This window comes from Manis javanica, chromosome 16 (assembly GCF_040802235.1).
Source record: "Manis javanica isolate MJ-LG chromosome 16, MJ_LKY, whole genome shotgun sequence".
Classification (NCBI taxonomy): Eukaryota; Metazoa; Chordata; class Mammalia; order Pholidota; family Manidae; genus Manis; species Manis javanica.
The window spans coordinates 8,173,085-8,190,184 of NC_133171.1; the positions used below are offsets into that span (position 1 = coordinate 8,173,085).

Here is a 17,100-nt window from a genome sequence, read left to right on the forward strand (position 1 = left end):
CCCGTCACTATCAATCTATCTAGCATATTTCCTGCGGGGTGACCTTCTATGGCATAGAAAGGTTGGTGGAGGGGCTTTGGAAACTGGCCAGTCACCAGAATTTCCCCAATACCCTCTATGAAGCCTCCCTGCTCTAAATCTGTGACAAGTACAAGGCCTCCTTTACCCCTCCTGGGGCACCTTTAAGGAACAATTTCTCCACTAAAGGCTCTCTGCATGGCTTGCAAATGACAGCTCCTGCATCCCACCGTTTAAGAGATGCCTGATGCTGGTGAATGCAATAAACAACTGAGAAAATAATTTGAGAGCTTCTAATAAAATGCAAGCACAAGACATAACTGCCTTCCTGTGCTAATAGGAAAGTTGCAGGGAAAAAAAGAGAATTAAATTAAAAGTCAACCTCAGCTAGAGGGAGAGGTCAGCAGTGATAGCCCCACTTTCATCAGAAACGACAGTCTAACTCACCCGTTCTCACACATTCCCACTTAAATCAGATGCAAGAATCACTCAGGCAAAGTGAAACACATTTCTTCTTCAGAACAGCCCCCTGCTGTATCCAATTTTTCCCTTTCAAATAGTAACCATACAAGATTCATCCAAGGGCACCAGGCCCTCCTTCTTCCTTTATACTTTGGCTGTGCCAAGAATTCCACCTTGATTACAAGCCAACTCATGAAAAGAGGCAATCTATACAGTAAGAGGATTAATCCTCACGCACTGCAATGACCTGCCATTTGGGAGGTACAGAGCTCAAAATAGGCTGAGTATCCAGGTGCATTGCTTATGGTTAATATCTGAGAGGAAGGTGGGACAAACCAGAAAGGATGGCAGAGGCCACTCCCTGCGTGGGCACAAGGCAAATGCCCGACCCACACTCTGCCTTGGGGTACTATTAGTAGTTACTTCCCACATACTGGGCTATGGCAGGCAGGTAACAGACAGAAAGCCGGGCCCTCAGTCTCTTATGGGGATCCAGATCTAGAGGGTGGATCTTTCCAAGCCAAGGGAAGCTTTATTTCTCAGCAACTGTCAAAACTTGTGAAGAACTTGAGAAAATATTTATTTTCTGGAGTAGACTAGAACTGTGGAGAGAGCACTACTTTCTCTGTCTCCTCCTAACTCTAGCACACACTTTCACAACTGAGACTTGAGCCAGCCAGCACCCACATGCATACTGCCTGATAATTAGAAGCACTCCAGTGTACCCAGTGCTGCCAAGATCTGATCTAAGAGTGGCATCCATGTAACAACTTGGACCCATGAAAAGGGCTATTCTGTAGAGCCAGAATCCTTTACAAGACTGTATTCCTCTTTAGGATACACATCTTGAGTAATCAAGGGAATTACCAACCGACCCTTCTACCCACACCCTGCCAGGGACAGAGAAAGCAGGTGGGTCTTCAGCTCAAAGCAGAGAGCCTGGGAGGTGGGAGCTGGCAAGCAGGGAATTGAACTAGAGACAAGGAAAACAGTGCTGTGTCCCATTCCTTGCTCAGGGTATGAGCCAACTCTGCTCTGAGAAGGTGTGCCTTCCTGCTCCTTCCCAACCACCCCCAACCTATCTCAGATGCTTGGCGGTGCTACCCCACAGACTCTCAGCTTTCAAGTTTCTGCACTCGATACTTCATCAAATAATTCATCTTCCACATTCATTTTTCTTTTTAAAAAATGATCAGGCTCAGTACGTTATTTCAAAAGAAAAGTTCCCTGGCTTTGTGGGTTTTTTTTAAATTTTGAGTTTCTCAAGTAGGATGGAAGCTGAGGGCTAGACACATGGAGGACAAACCACAGAGAGTTTCAGTTTGTTGTAGTACTAATCCCATTTGCTTGCATGCATTCAAGATGATAAATGGCCAGAGTATTGTGATAACTCAGCACCTTACTGAGAATCATTTATCACAACATGTATCCCCAGGCAAATAGGATTATTCCAATATTACTCCACTAAGCAAGATAAGTAATTTTTTTTCTCTCTTTCTCTATGCATTTTCTGCATTTGTTTGCAAGTAGATGCATACTTAGGTATGCATATGTATCTTTGTATGATACTCATGACCGGGCATGTATATATACATGCATGAGAATCCATGTGTGAGATACATGTATGAATATCATTATGGGGGTGAGTTTGTGAGTAAAAGCAAATAATGAAGTAAAACTCAGGGATTATATTTTCTGCTTGAGGTAGTTACCTTCATGTCATGGCCCTCGACCAGATTCTTAAGTAAGATGACTATTTTGCAAAGTATTTCTGATTGATCACTTGGGGAATCCAGGGAGGAGAGAATGACTGGATCAGGGCAAAAATAGCGCAGCTACTGAGAAATAAATATCACAAAACCTATTCATATTGAACTGGTCACTATAAATTAAGAACAAAGAACTATTTCTCTGCATACAGGCAGGAAGAACTTACTTTCCTAAATTGTTTTGCAGAGTTCAGGAAGAGGAGCAAACACCACAAAGATGATGGTGCTAATAATATAATAACAGTAGCAACAGCACAAACCTAATACTTGGCTCTTAGCATATCTTGCCAACATTCTAAGTACATTACAAATATTAATTTGCACCACCCCCTGCATGCCCTATTCAATACTCCATAGTGTCTGTCTTCTACAAGTCTTTGTATGAGGCCACGGTGGTCTCCATTCATCTCCCTGCTCTCCCAGAAAAGCAGTGATCAGAATTCCACACAGTCACCCAGGACAGGCCCTCCCTGAGGGTCGGAGAGTGGAGGCCAGGAATCCTCCATGAACAACACTTGCAGGAAGCTCTTAGTCCTGAATAAAGGGCACTGTTCTGCTTGAGAAATCAGACATGTGTAAAAGCAAGCACAATGGTCAGAAAAGGCATTTTCTTGGGGGATACAGTATGAAATTTGGTTTCTAGTAGAAAGAGCATGGATTTGGGAATCAGATGAACTTGGGGCCAGATCTCATCTCTGCCCGTGAACAGCTGTAAGATCTTGGAAAAGTTGCTTCACTTGTTTAAACTTCTGTGTTCCTAACTATAAAGTGTGTGGAATAGTGTCTACTTCAATAGTGTCTATCCTACATATAAAACCTGCATATAATCTCCTCCTGAGGCTGGCATGGGTGATAGATGTGAAGCACCCCGGAGAAGCCTAAGTGCCGCAACCCCTCAGTCATCCTCCAAGGTGGGCTTGGCCATAAAGGTCTTGGGCTGCAGAGGAAGAGGAGAACACCAGGACCATAAAGGCTAACCCTATTATCAGGATGGCTACAAACAAGCAGCAGAAAGGTACCTGGGTGGGAGGACCCAACCAGGTGGTTGAAACAGGATTACAAATTAGAGTATGGAGAAAGTCAGTTGACAGCAGGCAGGGTATGTTCTAGATCTTGGGCCTGGGAAAGGTCTATCCCAAGATCTAATTAGAATTTCAGGACCTCAGCAAAGGCAGCTGGGAATTTAGATAGGAATCTAATGCCAGGAGAGAACTGGAATGCCCCAAAATGAGCCAAGGTACATCAGTCACACACCCAAGGCTATGTGGAGGCTTGGGGACAATCTAAAGTCCAAAGAACGTGAGGCTGATGGGAGACTCAGCCCAGCTCCTCCACGTGCTTGGTGGACTGCATCTACTAGGAGGCCAGCCAATGCACCCAAGTGGAAGGAGCCTTGAACTAATGGGACTGTCATCAGCAGAGCCTCACCTAGGGACCTTATTTGGGTTGTAACTGGTGGAATCAGCCAACCAGACCCTTCAGCCTTCTACCCACTGTCAACTGAAAGAAAGAGAGTATGTATCTCAGGCAGAGATTCTCAGTGCTTCCTGAGCAAGACAGAAAACTGGATTTTCCACTCTGGAGAGTAAAACCTTTCCTCTCTTTCCCAACCTTTCAGTGAAATCCGACCCGACTCCACTGTGCAATGGGAAGAGGTGGTTCGGCCATGGGTCTCCGGCCCTCGAAAGCTGATAGCCAGCCTGACCAGTGACTCCCTGAGACACGTGTTTGGCGAGCTGGACTTGCAGATTCAAAGACGACCTTCTGTGTAAATGCACAGTGAACTGAGATGGACTCAGTCACTTGACCCCTTGCAGTCTCAGCTAAGCAAAGTTTAATGCAAAAATAGTCAGCTCTTGCTTTAACTTAGGTGTGAAGACATGGGACTGGGTAGGGTCCCATAGCAGTGATGCCAGGTATTTCAAAGGCATATTTTTCAGTATGGAAGTTAGTTTTTAATTGCTCCACCTTCCAAAGGATTCGAGTATTAGCTTTAATTAAGCTCTAATTAAGCTCTCATAGCTCATATATATAAAAGTTATCATTTATCACTGCAAAAGGCTACAGATCCATATATCAGAGGACTTCCCTTAGCAATACCTGGCCTCATGTTAAACAACGTTTCTTATCCTCCACTCTGCCTTTTGGGGGTAACAATCCCAAAAGGGAGGGAAGCATATGATTTGGGTCCTATAATTCTGTCCCACTTTCTTAGAATCAGATTCTACCCTCTGTGTGAGAATATTTTCCCCAGGAATTGAGTATAAAATCACTTTTCTTCTTGGCAAAGCCATGGAAAGGTCTTTGATCTTGCACCTGCAGCAAAGAGACTGCCTGCCAAATTTCACAGATTTACCTTGTGAGAAGATGTGGCCCCATATTAACAAATTGCATTTGTGGGAAACTTAATCACCTAAGAGGAGATATGAAAGCAGGTGCAATACTCAGATCTATTAAATAATGTAGTTTTATGGTGCATTTTATAGGTAGTATCACACTGTGGTTTGATCAGCAGGAACCAGTATCCCTTACTTTAACCCCTTCTGGGCTGCAGTACTAGAAAGTAATGAGGCTGACTTGGGACAGGTGAAATGAATAATTAGTCTCTTTAATTAACGATTATACTTCATCTGTGTCTCTGGGATCATCTCCTTTGCACAATGACACAGGTCCAGGTATGTTTTTAGAGACAGAATAAGCCCAACAAGTTGGAGAAGCTAGTAAATTTAGTGACCAGACAGGCAGCCACTAATTCTCTCTTGTCCTTCCCATCACCCATGTTGAGACCTCATGTCAGCACTCGACACTCGGGTGTTGCTAAGTAATATGGACTCTGCCTTGCAAATAGCCAGTGCTGGTGCAGACCAAACGACAGAGGACATTGACATCATTTGTATTTTGCTCCGAGGTTCCAACAGGGACCTTTGGATATTTATTTGCAAGGCTGATTTGTGATCAAAATTATTGATTAATATGCTTAGGGGGTGATTTAAGTCAGTAGATTCTGATTCTTAGCCAAAAAAAAAAAAGAACAGTGGAGAGGAAGCTGGAGGAAAAGCCAGAATGGAATTCTTTGATCTACATAAGCACATTTCTAAGCTTTTGAGACTGTTCCTGGGCCTTCAGCACCAGGGATTCATGAAGGTTAGCTGGTCCCTTTCACAGGTGGATCATACCTAACTCTATTAAGTAATCTCACAGCATTTGCCAAGTCTTCCAATACTCAATTATGAAATAAAATGCATTGTATAAAACTGTTAAACTGGCTTAGCATAGTACATTCTTATTAACTAGAATGTAATCAAAGCTTAAAATAAAGTCAGTCTGATTGCATTTGCATCTGTGCCCAAGTGAACACTTTTAATACTCAGTACAACACACTCCTAACCAAAACTGCTCAAGAAACCACCCTTCCTTAGCAGCAGATAACAACCCTGGATGGGAAAACAAGCATTTCCCATTGAAAGAAAATTCCTCTAATGAATATGATTTCATAGTTAGCTTTCCCACAGCTGACACTGCATTCTATTAGCCACATTCACCAAAGTAGGAAGTTTACATATTCAGTTCAAAAGCTACTTCCAGAAACTGCAAAATCTCTGCTGATACTTTTTCATGAATTATTTCATGAATCATATGGTGAATCAGTGGACAAACCAGGGTGAATGACTATCATATGAACACCTTTTCTGGTCTTAGAACAGAGACAGAAAATATATGGCAAAATGTACAGGAGATCCAATATTCATGCAGACATCAGTAACAATTGTAGCTCAGATAGAGCCTCAGAATACTTCTCAACACATTACTACAGGCAATTATTACTAACTGATTTGGACTTGTCACTTAAAATCTATTCTTCATGCCTTAGAGCCAGCCCACACTCTTTGACAACTAGCATTCTGTACTGTTTAATAATGCTGTGGCTCTAAAACTCATATTTTAGCAGTAGTAATGAGCAATGTATCTCAGCAGTATAGACAGAATTCTAGTTCCTGCTTGTGCTAATCCTCCATGTTTCTGAATAAATCCTTATCTGTGTTTATAACTTCAGAGACTAAAAGGGGTACCAATACTTAAATTTCCACAATGTCCTTCTGGGGATATGTCAAACAAACCTTAATAACAACACATACAAAATAATGACTGACAAGTAATAGAAAAGGTAGATAAATGATGATAGATTACATAGACAGATGAAGATAGATATAGATAATAGATACAGATAAATGATAGATGATAAGTAAACAGATGATTGATAGATATGAAAGATATATATATATAAACATATATATATACATAAATATATATATATAAACATATGTTTTTTTTCAAATAATTGCACTTCATCAGTCCTGTAAATGAAGTAAATATGATTATTTTCACCCTGTGGATAAAGAACCTAAAAAGGCTTGGGAAGCCATGCATCATGGCAAATCAAGGTTGGGGTAGGAATCGGTAGTGAAATCAATCCCTAGTTCGCTGTACACTCTTTAAATAGAGTTTTAAGAATGCTGAATTAAAACCAACTTCAAGACTCTTCAAAGAGCTTCAGTATAATAATAAAAATATGTACAAATTTATAATAGGATTGTGGGAGGAAATGGAGTTTGTGCAAGATTCATCAGCAATCAAAACTCACAAAATTCCAGGTGTAAAGTCATCATTTACAAACATCCTTCCAATGTTATTATAAACTTAATAGTCAACCAACACGACCACCCATTCATTCATCTCTTCTACCATCCAGCCCTCCTCCCACCAGACAACCAGCCCTCCCACTGTCTATCCATCCTTTATTCCAGCCATCCACTCATTCATTCATTAGTGGGTGTAAACACGAATTCAGCAAATATTACTGAACATTAGGCATCAAACAGAGCCTAGAGATTCAAGGATGACAAATCCATGGTCCCTACCCGGTTAGAGTATACAAGTCAAAGGGAACCAGATATATAATCAGATGAGGCACATGGGCATGGGTATGTTAATAAAGGTATGCCCAGAGTACCATGGAATAAAGAGAAAAAAATTCCTTAAAAAAGCCTCCCCAATATCTCCAAAAATAATGGAGATAAGATTTAAGTTGAATCTTGACCAAAAAAGTAAGAGGTAAGTTGGAGATCATTTGACAGAGAAGAACTCATGTAACAGCCCAGTGAAGAGAAAGAACATGGCCCTTCTGGGGAACTGCAATTAGCATGGCATGGTGAGATGGGGTTTCTATATTCATGAGAGCAACTCATGAGATCGTTCATGAGAAGGTATTTACAAGGATTGTAGCCACAGAAATACAGGTATGGATCAGAGTTGAAGCACTTCCAGGAATCAGATGTTATTCTTTCTGGGCTGTGTCGTGGCTGCTAATAAAAAAACTGGATACAGAATTTAAAACCATGGGTGGGTCAAGGAAGAACAAGGCCAAGAGAGTATGGGGTGGAATGCCTACCTCAGGTCAGTGAGCTGGTATAAGATTGGGGGTGTGGCTACATTTGGGTTCAAGGATAGGAAACGTGGTATACTAGGGCCCAAGTGGATAAAGGGGGAGGGATAGCATGTCAAGGGGAACTGTCCACTTCAGAAACTGATACAAGTGTGACAGACAAGTTCCTAGAAGCTAAAGTTTGAGCAGCCAAATAATTACCATGGACATGGACTGTTAAAGACCCAGGACCTTGCTCCTAGTGACAGTCTCACTTCCGTCTTCAAGGCAAAGCTCTCCAACTCAATACCCAAGAGAGCCAACTGCTTCTAGAGACACTCCTTCCCACCTTGGGACAGGTTTTTCCTTCTGTTCTCAGTACCTCAGCTCACTGAGACTCCATGTTACCTTCATAAATCTCTATAGAAGAACAAAAAAACAGCATCTTGTGTGTGTGTGTGAAATCACTGTATAAAAACAAACACATGAATAAATGAGAAGAAAAATAGCACCTCCAATGCTGCAGGAGAAGTGATGAGGAAATTGTGCTCACCTCACTTGCCAGGAGTTACGCTGAACATTTTCTGGCTCCAAAGACAATGGACATTTTTTAAAGATACTTGGGAAGCTTGATTCTGATACAATTTATGAATTCCCATTAATTTTCACACTAGCCACTGTTCTAGAACTTAAATAATCATCTAAGCATGTTTCAGCAACCCTGAAAATAATTCAAACATAAGGGGTCCTTATGAGTATTTCCTATTAGTAAAGCAAGTGCCTATAACACAAAGAGGGCTTGTTCCTCTTCTTTCTTGTTTGAGAAAGTTTTGACAGTGGGAAAGTATATCATGAAAAAAGTTATAATCAGATTTAGAATTTGTTATCTTAAGGTGGTAGATTATAAATAACCATAAAATCATTGTCATTCCTCCCACTGAGAAGTGGGGTCCACCTTCCCTTCCCTCCCCTTGCAGGCTCTATAGCTGCTTCCACCAAGAGAATGTGGTAGATATAGCACTGCCAGTTCTCAGAGCCAGACCTTGGGAGACCGGTGGCTTTTACTTCTTGTCGCTTGACATCCTCTCTGTGGAAGTCCTGAGCTTCCATGTAGGAGTTCAGCTACTTTTGATACTACCACACTGGAGAAGCTACCTGTGAATGCTCTGGTCAACCATGCTAGTTGAGCTCACCCTTGTAGCCACCTCCTCCAAGGCCCCATAAATGACAGTGAAGCCATCTTGGGCACTCCAGACCGACCCATCCACCAGTGAGTACCACTAGGTGACTTCACTCAATGCTACATTAGAGCAGAATCACTCTGCCAAGCCTTGCCTAAATTCCTGACCCACCAAATCATGAGATGTGATAAAATGGTCGTCTAGATTTGAGGATGTGTGTAATGCAGTAGGATATAACCAGAGGACTTAGCCCAACAATCTCAGAAAGGAGAGCAATTTACTGATTAAGGCTCTTCTTGCTTTAAAGAAATGCTCAGTGTTTTTCAATTTCATCTTTTCTTTCTGGAAAACATATGGAGATATATAATTCATTACCACTCAACTTCTTCCGTATATTTAAATAGTTCTAATGTATTCCCAAGTCTGATAATTTAATTATCACCAATTCCTTTAACTCTGCCTTTAAAGGTATGGTTTTCTGGGTACTTTATCAGATTTAACTCCATCAAGATTTGGTTAGATGATATTAGGGATAACCTGAAGATGAGAAATACGGCACAGTGATGATGACATTGTTCTCTCACAAAGACTTAGGAAATAGGGCCATTCCACTGACAACCTCAAGGAAATGTCAGATCCTCTACCATCCCAAAGAACCCAGCTTCCCCATGAGCTGAAGAACTAAGGAACAGTCAAACAGTCTGTCATGAATCTACATGCCATTTTTTTTTCTTGAACATTCAAAAAAATGCCGTGAGTTGCATATAGGTCTACAAAGATTTAGCTCTAACCCTGTGAAATAAAACATAATAAAGTGAGGTATTCTTATGTGAGTTATACCCAAACCCAAAATTTGTGTCCACTGTTACTAGTAGGCTGAACATTGGCCTGAAACCTAGATTTTCTGGTTAAAGATGAGCCAGAAACCAGCCAACTGGTGGCAGTGACCTTAGGACAGTCTTGCTCTCCAGAAATGTGTCCTCAGCGCTCACCAGAAGTCGTAATGAGTAGACATCCCCCTGCCCAGCCTCTCAGCCACTGGGCCTTTATGCCATAGCTGGGCTGCACAATTTGGGGCAGCGTCTCTCATGAAAATGCCATGCCAAACCCACAGACAGCCCAGAGCAGGTGACTCCCTGATGTCCCGGACAGAATGCACTGCAGTTAGTCCCTCTGTTGCACCCCACTGTTCCTTCCTGTGCTCATCAGCACTACACAGCTCTCGAAAAGCAGCGAAGCATCTGATCTGCCATTCTACACCTTTTCCTCAGAAGAGTGATCCCTAAACTTAAGAGAACACACCCTTATATGGTGAGCCATGGCATTTAATATGGGTTTTGAATATTTTCCTACCATAATGACATCTCTATTTTCCTTCTTTTAATATTTTTCCATTTTCTTATCCTTTACTGTTTCTGGGGCTAGTCTCTTATGGCTAATATTGCCCATATTTCAGATTTGGACATTTATATCTTCCAGGGATTTTGAGATACCAAGTTAACACCTCCACCAAGTATTTCCCTAACCACTCTTGTCCAGGCTGAACAGCCCGTGTTATTGGGCTGCTGTTGCCAAACTTGCTTTTTTGCACATTGCTTTTATTATAGACACAAGGCTGAGCACATGAGTATTATTCTTTGTTCTTGGCTATAACCATGAATTCAAAAAATATGACTCTAATAAAGGAATCTCCATTTTATGCTGATCAGTAAAGGAAAGCTAGGTATCTTCAATAATATCCCAATTAGCTTTATCAAATAAATAATGCTAAAAACCCATACAGATCAACAAAATCTGCTTACTGACATAAAATTGAAAAGTGGGTATAATACAATAAAACCCCTGTCTATGATGAAAAACAATAGGCTTCAGTGATATCATTACTAGTACTGTTAAGCATAAAATTAAGTACATTATCCAGGAAACTTAAGCAGAAAAAAAAAGTCTGAGCTCACCTAAATAACCTAAATATTGAAAACGTAATATAAAAGTGTTCTACTTCCATAATTTCTTTTCTTTAATCTTGGTTATCTTCTAAAAAATCTAATTTAAGGACAGCCATGGCATCTACTGTATATTCTAGATAATGATTAACATTTTGTTCTAATAGTGTTCAATACACATAGAATAATAACACATAATGAAGTACTGGTTGTATATTGCTTTTCAAGAATTAATACATTAGATAATAAGGTATCCAAAAGGTTGCCTTCACTGTTATTATTTTCTTTTATAGTATTATTACTAAAAAAGATGCTCTTAAAATCCCATGGCACAGTTGGTCATGTGCTGAACTGAGAAGCAGGAAAGAGACCTGCTGAAATAGATTATAGATTGGTCTTGAGTACTACTGATAACAGTTAAATCGGTGCAAAACTTTTGGAAAACTAGCAGTATCTACGAAATCTGAGTATGTGCTGTGACCCAGTAATTCCACCCCTAGGTATATTTCCAACAGAAATATGTACACGTCCACCAAAGATAGGAGTGTTTAAGAATGTTCATAGCATTCATATAACCCCCAAAATTTCAGGAATCCAGGCATGCCTTAGCTCAATGCTGTGGCTTGAGATTTCTCACAGGACTGCAGTCAAGTTTAGCTGGGCTCTGGTCCATCCGAAGACTCAGTGGGAGGCTCTGCTTTCAAGCTCATTCATGAGTTCTTCACCAGCTGGTAGACTGAGGGCCACCATTCCTTGCTGGCTATTGGCTGGAGGTTTTTCTCAGTTCTTCTCACATTGGCCTTTCCATGGGGCATCTCACAACTTGACATCTGACTTCCACCACAATGCAATGAGAAAGCAGAAGATCAAGGACAGAAGCCAAAATCTTTCTGTGACCCAACTTCTGAAGTGACATCCCACTGTTTTTGTCATATTCTATTAAAAGTGAGTCACTGGTTACACAAGACATGAATATTAGGAGTCAAGGATCATTAGGAGATATCTTAGCTTTACCTCCACAAAATTTCTGTAAAAAATATTATTTTAAGAAATGCCAAGATGGAGCCACAGGGTCCAGCTACACAAGATGTTTTGATTTCATGTGTCCTTCCTCTTTGGCCTGAGAAGCTGTCTATGGGTACTCACTGAATTAGGGCTTTTTCCTCCTTAACGGAAGACTTCAAGCCTCAGGAATTACATCTTGACCAACCACCGTCTGACCAGACCCAAATGAGCCTCTTTGAGCTTCTAGTCTACTTCTCTGGCTACGAAGGCAATGTCTGGATGCCAGGGAGCGAGGAGTTGCTGTCTTCACTTCAGCATCAAATTACAGACACAGCTTAGGAAAGAAACTGGAAAGTCAACAGTCTTCACCATTATTATTTGGGCCATCTCAGTTGGGGTCTACCTCATTATATATAAAAATTAGCTAATACACTAGAGGTTGTACAGCACACCATATGTTAACATACAGGAAAATAACACCCTTTGAACTTAAAGTTGATTATCTTTTTCCATCTCTGTTGTGGCTTGGCATGGCTTCCTTGACAATTTCTACCAAATGTTGAAAGAAGTTATAGTAGCTGACTGACCCATCATGATGAATTCCTTTGCCAGAAATAATTAACAGTTTCAAATAATTAAAAATAGATCCCATTTAGGCAAGCATCCACTTTTTAATTTATAAAAGGAGCTCTGTGGTTCTGTGCATACATCACTATGTGCCTGGTGCAGAATAGTCTGTCAATAAGCATTGTTGATTGAATGGATGATCCTACTGGTCGCTTGATGGAGCAGGAAGGAGTCTTACTCTCCTTGGTTCAGGCTGCCGCTGTCAGTTACTCCCATTCAAGCATTTTCCATGCCACTAAAATTCCAAAGCAATTTGTCTCCAGGCAATTTGTTTCCTTTTTTCCCATTCCATTTTCTAAAGTTGATGTTGGCATTAAATCCCAAATTCTATCAGAGGGAACAGGGACCAAGATGGGATGAGAATCTGAGCTCCACCATTAAACACAGCTCATTTGAACACAGCACATTGTCTATCTGCTCCTCCCTTGAAATGAAACATCCTGAAGCATTCTAACCTAAATTATCCCAACCAAGTTTTCTCAGAATCCTAGCTCTCATTTTCTCATGCACAAGCACCCTCAAGACAATAATCAGAGAGTCAGAAATAACCTTTTTCTCTCCTCATACTACTGCCAATGTGATTTTAAGCAACTCTTCAGGAAACATCAATCACTGTAGAACTGCTGCTGTTGTGAAATTGGGGTTCAGTCAGGATGAGGCTGGGTTAGAGAATTTAGAATGAAGATAACAGAAAGGACATAAGTTGAGCTCTCATTTTTCTATCTCAAAACTAGATGCCATGTACTGACTTACAAACACAATTTCCCACCAAAGACCAAGCTACCACTCAAGATAGTGAACCCCAATGAGGACATGCCCACACAGAGGCTGGGTGCACAGCCCACCTGATGGGAATGGTTTCATGGGGTTCTAAACTAAACAAGAGAATGGATAAGATGACTTAGAATGTTACTTCCAGGTTAAGAATCTGTTATTATAAGACTTTGCATTTAATATAACAACTCATATTTCCTCATCAACATCTGAGTTGAAACATTCACTAAGTCATCAGTCTTTCCTGTGATTAAGATAGCTATTATGGATGGTGTTGGCAGTGTGGGCCCATAAATAAGAATTTGGTACCTTACCCTTAACCCATAACTTGAGCCTTATCAGTATGCCCTTCTAGCCAACTTAGATAAAGACTTGGACTGACAGTAATGACAGATGATAGAAGTATCAAAGAGAGAGAGAGAGAGAGAGAGAGAGAGAGATTTCCCAATTTATTAGCTGGACTCCCAGGCTTTTCCCACAGTACCTGAGACTCAATTTTTAATGATAATTGCCTTCCAATTAACAGCCATGGGATATTAGTAAAAGCATATAAAATAAAGGTCTGAAAGCAAAGAGATGTTAAGGATAATAATCCAGGCTCCAAAAATGATTCTTAATTATATCAGTAGGTTAAAGGAGGTAGAATTTTCAAGAAACACCACATATGTATGGATGTATAAATGCATTGGAAAACCTGTGATACTCTGTGTTCATAAAACCATTCCTACCTAACCACTATCCAGAACATGGATGAGCTTTGAGATAGCTAGGAATGAGAAGACAGGTCTAGAAGGCAATCTGTCAGGAGCAAGACAGCTAAACGATGTACAATGAGGTGGAGGCTCATCCTCTATCAAAATGAACTGGGAGGGGGTCTCCTTCTTTAACATGGGAAGTGTTAGAGACCCCCAAATAAGAAGGGTGAGCTAAAGTGGTAGGCCAGAGTGAATACAATGAAGGACGTGGGCCCAACAGTAGACAGAGCATTTGAATAAGTGAGGTACCAAATCATCACCTACTTCACAGCTCCACATGCACTAATATTATTCCACTTCACCCATCTACCCTCCACCCACCAAATCAGCCAATTTGCTGGTCTTTGGTTTTGGACTTTTTCGTAACTATATTTCTCTTACTTCATCCACCTGGGGGTGGTAAAGAGTCTTCCGTAGTGCGCAGGGCTAGGTTGGGCTGCTGCTCTGAAGGTTCAGCCCCCACAGTCTATAACCCCACTAAAGGTCATAGAAAAGTGGGACTGACTGTTCTATAAAGAATAAGGCATTAAAGACTGGTTATATAATTGACCCTTTCTGTGTCCTTCATCTTACCAGAACACAGGAAACCAGGCCTGGACAGAGTGATGTTCAAACTCCATTCTGTGGCTGTCCAGAGCAATCTGAATTAAAAGAAATGATGCTAAGGAAAAAAAGAAATTTTTTCTGTCTCAAAAGATCAGTGTTGACACATCTCCTGATAGTAAATGCATTGGCATTAAGTCCTAAGTAAGTGTGGGACGGACTGAGAGGACTGGTAACTGACATCATGGCTTGAGACAGCCTCTTTTCAGCCTCCATCCCGGATTCACACTCACTCTCCCCTGCCTTCTCCTGGCCCTCAGTGAGCGCTGGCAGCATCTTTGCCTTCCTGCACATCCCCTCTCTACTTTGGCTCATTTGCATGTGCATGTGAAAAACACTAGATTTTGGAATTCTAAGAAAAGATGATGAAAGTAGATGCATGGCCTCACTGTGCCTTATCCTTAAATGAATCGAAATTAAAATGTGGGCAGTGCTGAGCACAAAATCAATTATCTACTATAGAGTTTCCCAAAAGCTTCTAGATCTGGATATTAAGGAAGCTTAAGATAAAGACAATAGCCTTTCTCTGTAAATGCAGTCACTCTCAGCAAGACCTAATTTCATTGACTTTTATGATAATTTCCCTTTCATTCTATTATCTAACTCTGTCTCTTCTATATGAAAAGACAGGAAAGACATGAAGAAAATGAGTGAAAAGCTATTTCAAAGGTAAATGATAAAAATGTTTTCTGATGATCTCTTGATGGCCTAGGTAGTCTATTCTATAAACCAACGATGTGATTTCATTCCATCTTAGTTGTTGTAATGCAATATCACTTTCTTCTTAAAAGGCTAATTCGTTATCCACTGTTTGGTAAGTATTCACCTCAAGAAAAAGTCACTACACACTAAAGCTTACAAGCACAAATTTATATTTTCTGATTTACAAAACAAATTACCTTTCTCATTGAATCACCTATGCCATGTTTAATTAATCATTTTATAAGGCCATCCAGGTAACTTTAGCTAATTCATGTAATTTGTCTAACTTCAGTGTTTTCCACATCATCTGTATAATGCTCTCCATATAGTAAGTTCTATGTCAGTTGAATTTAGTTTCATCTTCATTTATTAGACAGGTTCAGAACCCATATAGAAAAGACTGCTTAAATTATCCACCTTTATGCCAAATGAAAAACACACCTTTTTAGTTTTATTTCTCTGTATTCTTCCATTTAAGGTCATATTCTCTTGGTGTCACAAAATGACAAGGCCAAGAAACATAATACGAAAGTTGAAGACAGTACAAGGTTTCAACAATGAGCCTAGAAGACCCCACTGCAGCTCCCGCCCAGGCAGATAACCCAGGAGTCTAACAACGTTTCTATTCTAGCGCCCCACACAGGCAGGCACCTTCCAAAGACCTGAGGGGTCCTGGCATTGTTTTCACATGGTCATAAATATTTGCAAAATTTCAAAAGGAAGATATTTTAGCCACAATCGATTACATTAACAGTTTCCCCGTATCCCACTTCCCTTTGTGTCAGGTGACATGAAACTATTCACAGGCATTTTGGGGATCCAAACAAGGTAAGGATGAATTAAGAACAGATTCACTTTACACTTAGTTGGATACACTTACATGCTTCATTAATCCTCTTGTAGATAGTGAAGTTATTGAGAGTTGCCTCAGAATAAGAATGACATCCAGGAATACTGCCATCTCTCAATCAGAAAGGTTCAGGAAACAGAAACCTACCATGGTATGAATTTAACAGAGGGGACTCCTCACTAGAAGTGTGTGGGAGCAACAAGGTTTAAAATGTAGAGAACTGGAAGCTCGTTTGTGTAAAGTTGTAAACTAAGGATTCAGTGCTTGTCAGTACCAAGTAAAAATGAAAGAACTCTTGTTAGGTGTAAACTAAATAATACAGCATATATAATTTTAAACACATCTTGTGTCTGCTTTCATGGGATATATTCAATGATATAAAATAAAAAATTTTAAGTGTTTAGTTTACAATGCACAATTACATGAGCATGTGGACTCGCATATTTCATGCACCCCAAAGTACCTGACCACATCTTAGCAGATTTGATACACTTAATCCCAACAGAGTCTGGTTGTTTTAGATGAAATATCATGAAAATTCGCCCTGATACAATGAAAAAGGCTAAAGAAATGTGTTCCTTATTTCTACAAACTACTACACAATTATACAACTAGTTATTACACAGCATTAATTTTAAAATGCATTCTAATTGCTCTTGTTCATGTCTTGCTACCAGACAAATCTGAGATATTTTCAGAAATCTTGATCATACTAAAATTCAAATGTGACCAAAAGAAAGAATCCTAGTAGGAGCCAAAATGTAAACTAAAAGAAAGAAGACTTGTAAAAGTCTCAAAATGTAAAAACTTCCTTCCCGCATTTTTTTCTGCCTTGCTTCTTCATACTACCTTTACTTCTGGAACAATTCAAGCAAAATACCATTAAGTGGGGCCTAGTGGTGTGGTTGGGAGACAACATTCCAGCATGAGTTGTTGAAGCCCAGGCAGACTGGAGAGGGCACCCATCTAGGTGATGCTTGGCAGCATGA

The 17,100-nt window shown here is 40.4% G+C and overlaps 1 protein-coding gene across 1 annotated transcript in view; it reads left to right on the forward strand.

The window, feature by feature from the left end:
• Positions 1–5,582, forward strand: part of F13A1 (coagulation factor XIII A chain) — a 157,374-nt gene extending 151,792 nt beyond the window's left edge. The window contains exon 15 of the mRNA XM_036998363.2: positions 3,868–5,582. Coding sequence (XP_036854258.2) covers positions 3,868–4,021 — 154 coding nt within the window. The 3' untranslated portion in view covers positions 4,022–5,582. The remainder of the gene's footprint in view (positions 1–3,867) is intronic.
• Positions 5,583–17,100: the final 11,518 nt, after the last annotated feature.